The sequence below is a fragment of the Mobula birostris genome, unplaced genomic scaffold (assembly GCF_030028105.1).
Source record: "Mobula birostris isolate sMobBir1 unplaced genomic scaffold, sMobBir1.hap1 scaffold_656, whole genome shotgun sequence".
Classification (NCBI taxonomy): domain Eukaryota; kingdom Metazoa; phylum Chordata; class Chondrichthyes; order Myliobatiformes; family Myliobatidae; genus Mobula; species Mobula birostris.
In genome coordinates, this window is record NW_027278375.1 from 35070 (window position 1) to 45452 (window position 10383).

Genomic DNA, 10383 nt, shown 5'->3' on the forward strand with positions numbered 1-10383 from the left:
GACTCGAGCACGAGTTCCGGGTACGACAGTTGGAGCGAAAAGAGAAAGAGAGGGAGAGACAGTTGGAGAGAGAGAGAAAGAGAGGGAAAGGGAATTTGAGCTGGAGAAGTTAAAGATAAGGGCCGAGCAGGGGCTCGTGCCGAACCAAGGTGGAGGGTTCCGGGCGACCCAGGAGGTTAGGCTGGTTCCCCCATTTGACGATACCGACGTGGATCGGTACTTTCTCCACTTCGAAAAAGTGGCTATAAGTCAGGACTGGCCAAGGGATAAGTGGGTTGTTTTACTTCAGAGTGTACTGAAAGGGAAAGCCCAAGAAGCTTACTCCGCTTTGTCCGCGGAGATACCCAGGGGTATGAGGTGGTGAAAGAGGCCATCCTCAGGATTTATGAGTTGGTCCCGGAGGCATACCGGCAGAGGTTCCGGAATACGAGGAAACAGTGGGACTGCACGTGTTTGGAGTTTGCCCGTGAGATGCAGACATATTGTGAGCGTTGGTGCGCCTCGAAGGGGGTAGAGGGGGATTATGACAGACTGCTACAGCTGATCCTGATTGAGCAGTTTAAAGGTTGTGTCCCTGAGGGTATGAGACCCTACCTCGATGAGAAAGAGGCAGCCACATTAGCCGCAACTGCTAAGTTAGCGGATGAGTATGCGTTGACGCATAAAATGAAGTTTGCCCCGAGTAAAGGCTACCAGAAGGATAGTCAGGACGGCGGGGAGAGTCCGCCGGAAAAGTCAGAAAGTAAGCCAGGGACTAGTGAGAAGGATAAGGTAGACCGGGAGCAGTCTGGCAGGAAGTCTCCTGGGGTCGTCTGTTATAATTGCGGGAAAGTCAGACACTTTGCGTCCAGGTGCTTTGCCCCAAAGAAGGAGACGGGAAAAGGGAAGACAGCGATTTTGAATGGCTGTATCGAGCTGTTAAGTGAACCGCTAGGGAAGGACAGGTCTGCCAAAGTTCAGGAAGGGCGCGAGAGGTTTCTCTCAGCCGGATTGGTGTCGGTGAAGGAGGGGTTAAAACCAGTTCCAGTGCGGATCTGGAGAGACACGGGAGCGTGTCAGTCACTAATACTGAAGAGTGTATTAGAGTTTAGCTCAGAGACCCAGACTGGGGAGGTAAAGGTCAAAGGTGTTGGGGAAGGGGCAGAGTCAGTCCCTTTGCACCAGATACACTTACAAAGCAACCTGGTCTCTGGACTAGTCACGATTGGGGTGAGGTCCGAATTACCAATGAAGGGCATGGAAGTCTTGCTCGGTAATGACATCGCCGGGGGAATCATGTTCCCAGCAGTGAGATTGACAGGTCAGCCTGCCAGCGTTGAGGCCCCGCCCATGGACTCACAGGTTCATCACGGGACCGTGGTAATGAATTTAACTGAGACGTTTCTGCCAGCCTTGTACGAGACGGGGGTAGAAAGTGAAAAGAAGGAGTGTAGTGAGACAAGAGGCAGTGAGGGAGCTGGGACAGACGTAGCATTAGCCAGGAAAGAATTTGTGCAGACGCGGGAGCGAGACGAGGGGCTGATGGTTTTGGCAGAGACAGCTCTCTCTGACACAGACTTGACAAGGGAACTAGTAGGCTATTGTGTGGAGGAGGAAGTGCTAAGGAAGAAAGGGAAATCAAGTACAGTACCCGCAGATGAGGAATGGGGGGTGGTGCAAAGGAGTTATGAGGATGAGGTTTCTAACCTGGCCCACGAGGTACCCCCCGGTGGACATTTTGCGGTACTGCAGGGAACAGTTGGTGGAACCATGAAAGAGGTTTACCGGCTGCCCAGGGGGGAGGATGTTATTGATTATGACCGACGCAAACTGAGACGGTCACAGGCTTTTGATATGCTAACAAACCTAGTCGGGGTTAGCGTGGAAATCAATGAAGCTAGGGGCCCCCTGATAAGAGAAAAGAACCATTTTGAAAAGATTAGTATGGGAACGATCAGATGGGAGAAGGCTATTGTTTTGGCCAGGTCTACTGATAAGGTCTCTCCCTTAATCCCCGAACAAAGCGACTCTTTAGCAGAAGTAATTAAACGACTCGCACCCGTGTGTTTGATTGTCCCGAGGCAATGCAAAGAACTGGGACGTTGGGTGATGTCTGTTACAATAGGCCAGCCTAGTAAACAACAGCCATATATAATTAGTAATTCAGTGACTAAAGGGCTGATGAACACAGAGGTGTGTATTGGCAATTTAATAAGGCTGTCTGAAGCCAGCTTGATAATCAACCTTGAAAAGAATGAATTCGGCCACACGAAGGTCACTTACCTGGGAATTGTGGTGACACAGGGGCAGTTGGCAGCGATGCAAGCTACAGTGCAGGCTATCGCTGACCTCCCAACCCCGACAGACAAGAGGGCCCTCAGAAGGCTCTTGGAGATGGTGGGGTACTGTAGGAAGTTTTGCAATAACTCTGCGGGCACTACCCCTCCCCCTCCAACTAAGCCCTTGCGAGAGAAAACTAAGTCGGAATGGGACGACCTTTGTTATTGTGGTCCGGGACGAAACCAGATGAGAGGTTACATTGATCGCAATTCATCAGTGTTTTTGGCCACTATGAAGTTTGCTGAGTTGGAGCCTGGTCTAAGGGATTATTAATAACACATATAAAAGGGACGGAAAATGTGATTACTGACTGTCTGTCAAGGTGTTGACAACTTCAAATTCTCTGTATTAGCCAAATAGCTGATAAAGATGTATATTTGTGTGTATCAAATAATGTACTCATGTTTGTAATTTTTACCCCAGTAAAAATCCTTAAAGGGGGGAAGTGTGACGAGAATACACATAAATTAAGATGTAGCTGGCCTGGGCTAGCACCAGTGGCATCAGCAGTTGGTCTGCCACCTGTCCTCAGGGGAAGGAGAGATAAGGAACAATGAAGCAGCATCTGGAGATGTGTAATGAAGGAGCCATCAGTCTGGGTATTGTCAAGATCGGCTCCCCCTTTGAACCCTGAACTGTTTGAAGTGATGGACAGGCGATACCCCAGCAGAGGGATAAAAAGGGACAGGTTCGCTAAGGCAGGACACACGACACCCGAGGTAACGAGACCCTGGAAGCGGTGCACCTCTCACGAGTCGGTGGGAAGTACCGGACAACGCACAGGGTGGAAAGGTACGATCAGCGGGAACCCGGTGTGTGTCCACCCTCGCTTGGGTGCCGAGTTCACTGCAGAGGATCAACCGCATCTGGAGGAGGGGTCACAGTCGGTGACCTCAGGTGACATCACAAATGACTCACCCGAAAGCTGCTTGTGAGCAATATCGCCGGTCTGTGAGTGGAAGCCGTGTCTGAATGATCAGTCGTTCCCGTTCTCTCTCTCTCCCTCCTCCCACGTCCATCGCCATGGCAACGATTACTGCAAACTGAACTAAATTGGACTGAACTTTGTGTCACTTTGAAATTGGTCATTTACCCCTAGACAACGATAGAGCTTGGTTGATCCTGTTATCTTAATTCTGTGCACATGTGTGTTTATCATTGCTGAACTGTTGCATTTATTATCCTTTCGATTACTGTGTTGCTTGTTTCTTTAATAAAACTTTCTTAGTTCTAGTAACCCAGACTCCAACTGAGTGATCCATTTCTGCTGGTTTGGCAACCCAGTTACGGGGTACGTAACAGTACCATCACACACTCCCAGGGTCAGACACAGAGTGAAGCTCCTTCCATACCGTACCATCACACACTCCCAGGTCAGACACAGAGTGAAGCTCCCTCCACACTGTCCCACCACACACTCCCAGGGTCAGACACAGAGTGAAGCTCCCTCCACACTGTCCCATCACACACTCCCAGGGTCAGACACAGAGTGAAGCTCCCTCCATACTGTCCCATCACACACTCCTGGGGTCAGACACAGAGTGAGGCTCCCTCCACACCGTCCCATCACACACTCCTGGGGTCAGACACAGAGTGAGGCTCCCTCCACACCGTCCCATCACACACTCCCAGAGTTAGACTCACAGACCACATGAGGCATTAATCGCTGATCCCTAACCGTCCTCTCTAAACCACAGTGTCTGCCTGCTAACCTCATCCTCATCTTACCCTGTGGGAGGAGAGATTTTCTACGAATATCAAGAAGGGATTTTTTCCAGCCCTGTTCTCAAGTGATTCACCCCACTGCACAGTGAAGCATGCCTTTTATCATTGGCCAGACATTGTAATGAAGTTCACCTGTCCAAAAGTTCAAAGTAAATTTATTATCAAAGTACATAGATGTCACCATGTGTGATTTATTTTCTCCACCACTTGAATCAAAGAATCTCTGTGATGGGAGGTGTGACCACTCTTCCTGTTGTCCTCATCCTGACCCTGACACTACCCTTTCCCATACCGTTAATATTACCCTCCCTCCCTATTCCCCTGCCGTCTTTCCAGCCCTTTGGGAAATTCTCATCAGATATTCATCCCAATTGCAACAGCTCACTTTTGTGGCAATATTTCCCCCCGTTCCTCCACTGATTTCCTCACATCACCCTTCCTCTGACCCTCCTCATTTGAGGCAGCTATTCCTCATTCACTCATATGTCCCATTCGATATGCTTTTAACCTTCTCTCTCAGGACCTGCATCTGCCCAGGGTCAAGCTGCTTCTGATTCACTCAAGCAACCCGATCCTGCCTCTTGTTAACCTGCCCTCCTAACACCATCCTTACACATGGACCAGACCCGTCCTGACTCTCTCCTTGAGCAAATGGATTTAATCTCCCATTAACCTGTCCCTCTCTTCCCAGCACCAGAGCCTTCCAACCCGATGTGCATCCAAAGTCTTCCTGTGCGTCCTCGACTTCCTCGGCTCCTTCCAAAAGAGTACGTGTGTGGTGTGGGGAAGTCAGCCACCTCCTCACTTCCCCTCCATAATTAAACAGGGTGCAACAAAGCCTGTGAGAAATTAGATACTTCCCCTAACTCCTGAAATCCACAACGGATTGGGCTGTCTGTTTGACAAGATGAACCTTCGCCCTTGTCTTGTGTTAGCTCTCCAAGTCTGTCACAGTCTACTCCCTATCCACCACCACGAATGTGGGCCTTTCGTTTGGGACTGGCTGTGCCTGTTTGTCCATTCATTGGCATTCACGAAGGTAATTCTAACAAGGAGAATAGTCTGGAAGAACTGTCTCTTTCCTCATAGGAATCATTTGATGACCTTCGGGACAAGCCACAATCATTTCTGGAATGGGAGGAGAACAAGAGATTTACAGTCATAGCTTTAGCAACAGTAAAACTAAAAAGCTGATTGTTCACTTAAGGGCTGGTAAGATCGGTGAACATGTCCCAGTCTACATTGAGGGAGAGGGTCAACAGCTTTATATTCTTGGGTGTTAACATCTCAGGTGAGCTGTCCTGAACACAGTACACAGATACAATTACAAGGAAGGAATGTGCCTTTATGTTCTTAAGGAGGTTTGGCTTGTCACCAAACTCTCTACAAACTTCTACAGATGTCCTGTTGAAAGTATCCTGTCTGGTTACATCACAGTCTGTATAGAATGGACCGGAATGGAAGAAGCTGCAGGGAGTAGTGAACTCAGCCCAACACATCCCTCCCCACCATCGGTAGCATCTACAGGAGACGCTGCATCAGGAGGTTAAAGTCCGTTATTATAGACCCCCAGCATTCAAGCCATGACATCTTCCTATAGCACTCAGCATGCTTTCATCTCTGTCCCTCCTCACCAACCCCCCTCCTACAGAGTGGCACTCCCTCCTCGCCGCCCAAGCTCTACCTTTTCGTCGTGTCGTCCTCTGATACACAAGGCCTAGAGCAACCAGCAAAGCCAAGGTGATAACCAACAGGGTGACGTATAAGAGAATATTCCTGCGTGTCTGCTGTACAGAGCTCCCCGTGTTGGATCCTAAAAATATGAGAAACATGACTCAGTATCACCTGCCTCCAGCCCTGTCCAGTGTGGGAAATATCAGCATTGGACTCCCACAGTTGAGTCAGTGTGTTGGGGGAATTCCATGGGCATTACAATGGAGAGAAAGAGGCAAAGGGGGGAGGGAGTTCCAGAGTTCAGGGTCTGGAGAGCAACTAGAATTGGGGGAGGGAATGATGCTGGAGTTGGGGTTGAGGAAGGGTTAATTTTGAGGGTTTGGGATATTGAGGAGATATATGGGCGTGGGTCACAAGGTGATGGAGGGGTGCAGGGGCTGGAGGAGGTTCATAGAGATAGGGAGGGGTATAGAGACTGAAAGGGTATCACAGAGACAGGGAGGGGTGTAGGGGACCAAGGGGGAATCACAGAGATGGGGAGATGTGTAGCGGACAGAAGGGGTTACGGAGACAGGGAAGGGTGTAGTGGCCAGGTGTCACAGAGACAGCAGGAATGAAGGAGCTGGAGAAGATTGCTCTGGCTCTTACCAGACCAGGCAGGGGAGGTGGTGCTCTCGTTTGTCCGTGTGTTGACGACAGTACAGGTGAAGCTGGAATTGGCTGACACTTCCACCTGGATCATACTGCTGATGCTCCAGAGCCCCGAGACGGCATCCTGGCTGAAGTTGTCCTGCCTCATATCGAGTAATGATCTGCTCTCCCCGTCTGTCCAGCTCACTGTGGGCTCTGGATATCCACCGGACGAGTGGCAGGTCAAGTTCACCAAGTCCCCAGTTTGTACCCGTTCTGGATTTGGGCCAACGATGGTGGGTGTGCTGTAATGGGCTGTTAACGGAAGGAACAGCGTGGTGACGGCAAGGAATCTGTTCAGGCTCATTCAGGGGCATGGTGGTGTAGGAGTGCTGTGGGAGGGGACGGTGAGGAGGGAATGCTGTGGGAGGGATGGTGAGGAGGGAATGCTGTGGGAGGGGACGGTGAGGAGGGAATGCTGTGGGAGGGTCGGTGAAGAGGGAATGCTGTGGGAGGGGACGGTGAGGAGGGAACACTGTGGGAGGGTCGGTGAAGAGGGAACACTGTGGGAGGGGACGGTGAGGAGGGAATGCTGTGGGAGGGATGGTGAGGAGGGAATGCTGTGGGAGGGGACGGTGAGGAGGGAATGCTGTGGGAGGGGACAGTGAGGAGGGAATGCTGTGGGAGGGGATGGTGAGGAGGGAATGCTGTGAGAGGGGACGGTGAGGAGGGAACACTGTGGGAGGGGACGGTGAGGAGGGAATGCTGTGGGAGGGACGGTGAGGAGGGAACACTGTGGGAGGGGACGGTGAGGAGGGAATGCTGTGGGAGGGACGGTGAGGAGGGAACACTGTGGGAGGGTCGGTGAAGAGGGAACACTGTGGGAGGGGACGGTGAGGAGGGAATGCTGTGGGAGGGTCGGTGAAGAGGGAATGCTGTGGGAGGGGACGGTGAGGAGGGAACACTGTGGGAGGGTCGGTGAAGAGGGAACACTGTGGGAGGGGACGGTGAGGAGGGAATGCTGTGGGAGGGATGGTGAGGAGGGAATGCTGTGGGAGGGGACGGTGAGGAGGGAATGCTGTGGGAGGGATGGTGAGGAGGGGAGTGCTGTGGGAGGGTCGGTGAGGAGGGAATGCTGTGGGAGGGGACGGTGAGGAGGGAATGCTGTGGGAGGGATGGTGAGGAGGGAATGCTGTGGGAGGGGACGGTGAGGAGGGAATGCTGTGGGAGGGTCGGTGACGAGGGAATGCTGTGGGAGGGGACGGTGAGGAGGGATTACTGTGAGAGGGGACGGTGAGGAGGGAACACTGTGGGAGGGGACGGTGAGGAGGGAATGCTGTGGGAGGGACGGTGAGGAGGGAACACTGTGGGAGGGTCGGTGAAGAGGGAACACTGTGGGAGGGGACGGTGAGGAGGGAATGCTGTGGGAGGGTCGGTGAAGAGGGAATGCTGTGGCAGGGGACGGTGAGGAGGGAACACTGTGGGAGGGTCGGTGAAGAGGGAACACTGTGGGAGGGGACGGTGAGGAGGGAATGCTGTGGGAGGGATGGTGAGGAGGGAATGCTGTGGGAGGGGACGGTGAGGAGGGAATGCTGTGGGAGGGATGGTGAGGAGGGGAGTGCTGTGGGAGGGTCGGTGAGGAGGGAATGCTGTGGGAGGGGACGGTGAGGAGGGGAGTGCTGTGGGAGGGTCGGTGAAGAGGGAATGCTGTGGGAGGGGACGGTGAGGAGGGAATGCTGTGGGAGGGGACGGTGAAGAGGGAATGCTGTGGGAGGGTCGGTGAAGAGGGAACACTGTGGGAGGGATGGTGAGGAGGGAATGCTGTGGGAGGGATGGTGAGGAGGGAATGCTGTGGGAGGGGACGGTGAGGAGGGAATGCTGTGGGAGGGGGTGAGGAGGGAACGCTGTGGGAGGGGGTGAGGAGGGAATGCTGTGGGAGGGTCGGTGAAGAGGGAACACTGTGGGAGGGGACGGTGAGGAGGGAATGCTGTGGGAGGGATGGTGAGGAGGGAATGCTGTGGGAGGGGACGGTGAGGAGGGAATGCTGTGGGAGGGGACGGTGAGGAGGGAATGCTGTGGGAGGGACGGTGAGGAGGGAATGCTGTGGGAGGGTCGGTGAAGAGGGAACACTGTGGGAGGGGACGGTGAGGAGGGAATGCTGTGGGAGGGTCGGTGAAGAGGGAACACTGTGGGAGGGGACGGTGAGGAGGGAAAACTGTGGGAGGGTCGGTGAAGAGGGAACACTGTGGGAGGGGACGGTGAGGAGGGAATGCTGTGGGAGGGATGGTGAGGAGGGAATGCTGTGGGAGGGGACGGTGAGGAGGGAATGCTGTGGGAGGGTCGGTGACGAGGGAATGCTGTGGGAGGGACGGTGAGGAGGGAACACTGTGGGAGGGGACGGTGAGGAGGGAATGCTGTGGGAGGGATGGTGAGGAGGGAATGCTGTGGGAGGGCCGGTGAAGAGGGAATGCTGTGGGAGGGGACGGTGAGGAGGGGATGCTGTGGGAGGGTCGGTGAAGAGGGAACACTGTGGGAGGGGACGGTGAGGAGGGAATGCTGTGGGAGGGATGATGAGGAGGGAATGCTGTGGGAGGGGACGGTGAGGAGGGAATGCTGTGGGAGGGACGGTGAGGAGGGAATGCTGTGGGAGGGACGGTGAGGAGGGAACGCTGTGGGAGGGGACGGTGAGGAGGGAATGCTGTGGGAGGGATGGTGAGGAGGGAATGCTGTGGGAGGGTCGGTGAAGAGGGAACACTGTGGGAGGGGACGGTGAGGAGGGAATGCTGTGGGAGGGTCGGTGAAGAGGAAACACTGTGGGAGGGGACGGTGAGGAGGGAACACTGTGGGAGGGTCGGTGAAGAGGGAACACTGTGGGAGGGGACGGTGAGGAGGGAATGCTGTGGGAGGGATTGTGAGGAGGGAATGCTGTGGGAGGGGACGGTGAGGAGGGAATGCTGTGGGAGGGGACGGTGAGGAGGGAATGCTGTGGGAGGGTCGGTGAAGAGGGAACGCTGTGGGAGGGGACGGTGAGGAGGGAATGCTGTGGGAGGGATGGTGAGGAGGGAATGCTGTGGGAGGGGACGGTGAGGAGGGAATGCTGTGGGAGGGGACGGTGAGGAGGGAATGCTGTGGGAGGGTCGGTGAAGAGGGAACACTGTGGGAGGGGACGGTGAGGAGGGAATGCTGTGGGAGGGTCGGTGAAGAGGGAACACTGTGGGAGGGGATGGTGAGGAGGGAATGCTGTGGGAGGGGACGGTGAGGAGGGAATGCTGTGGGAGGGACGGTGAGGAGGGAACACTGTGGGAGGGTCGGTGAAGAGGGAACACTGTGGGAGGGGACGGTGAGGAGGGAATGCTGTGGGAGGGATGGTGAGGAGGGAATGCTGTGGGAGGGATGGTGAGGAGGGAATGCTGTGGGAGGGTCGGTGAAGAGGGAATGCTGTGGGAGGGGACGGTGAGGAGGGGATGCTGTGGGAGGGTCGGTGAAGAGGGAACACTGTGGGAGGGGACGGTGAGGAGGGAATGCTGTGGGAGGGATGGTGAGGAGGGAATGCTGTGGGAGGGGACGGTGAGGAGGGAATGCTGTGGGAGGGTCGGTGACGAGGGAATGCTGTGGGAGGGACGGTGAGGAGGGAACACTGTGGGAGGGGACGGTGAGGAGGGAATGCTGTGGGAGGGATGGTGAGGAGGGAATGCTGTGGGAGGGCCGGTGAAGAGGGAATGCTGTGGGAGGGGACGGTGAGGAGGGGATGCTGTGGGAGGGTCGGTGAAGAGGGAACACTGTGGGAGGGGACGGTGAGGAGGGAATGCTGTGGGAGGGATGGTGAGGAGGGAATGCTGTGGGAGGGGACGGTGAGGAGGGAATGCTGTGGGAGGGTCGGTGACGAGGGAATGCTGTGGGAGGGACGGTGAGGAGGGAACACTGTGGGAGGGGACGGTGAGGAGGGAATGCTGTGGGAGGGATGGTGAGGAGGGAATGCTGTGGGAGGGTCGGTGAAGAGGGAATGCTGTGGGAGGGGACGGTGAGGAGGGGATG

General features: G+C 54.8%; 1 protein-coding gene across 2 annotated transcripts in view; it reads right to left on the bottom strand.

The window, feature by feature from the left end:
- Positions 1-4373: 4373 nt before the first annotated feature.
- LOC140193638 (CD276 antigen homolog) overlaps positions 4374-10383 on the bottom strand; it is a 35148-nt gene continuing 29138 nt past the window's right edge. For both annotated transcript variants that reach the window (XM_072250799.1, XM_072250798.1), the window contains exons 4-6: positions 6367-6663; positions 5729-5857; positions 4374-5172 (exon numbers count right to left, since the gene is read on the bottom strand). In XM_072250799.1, coding sequence (XP_072106900.1) covers positions 5090-5172; positions 5729-5857; positions 6367-6663 — 509 coding nt within the window. In that variant the 3' untranslated portion in view covers positions 4374-5089. The remainder of the gene's footprint in view (positions 5173-5728; positions 5858-6366; positions 6664-10383) is intronic.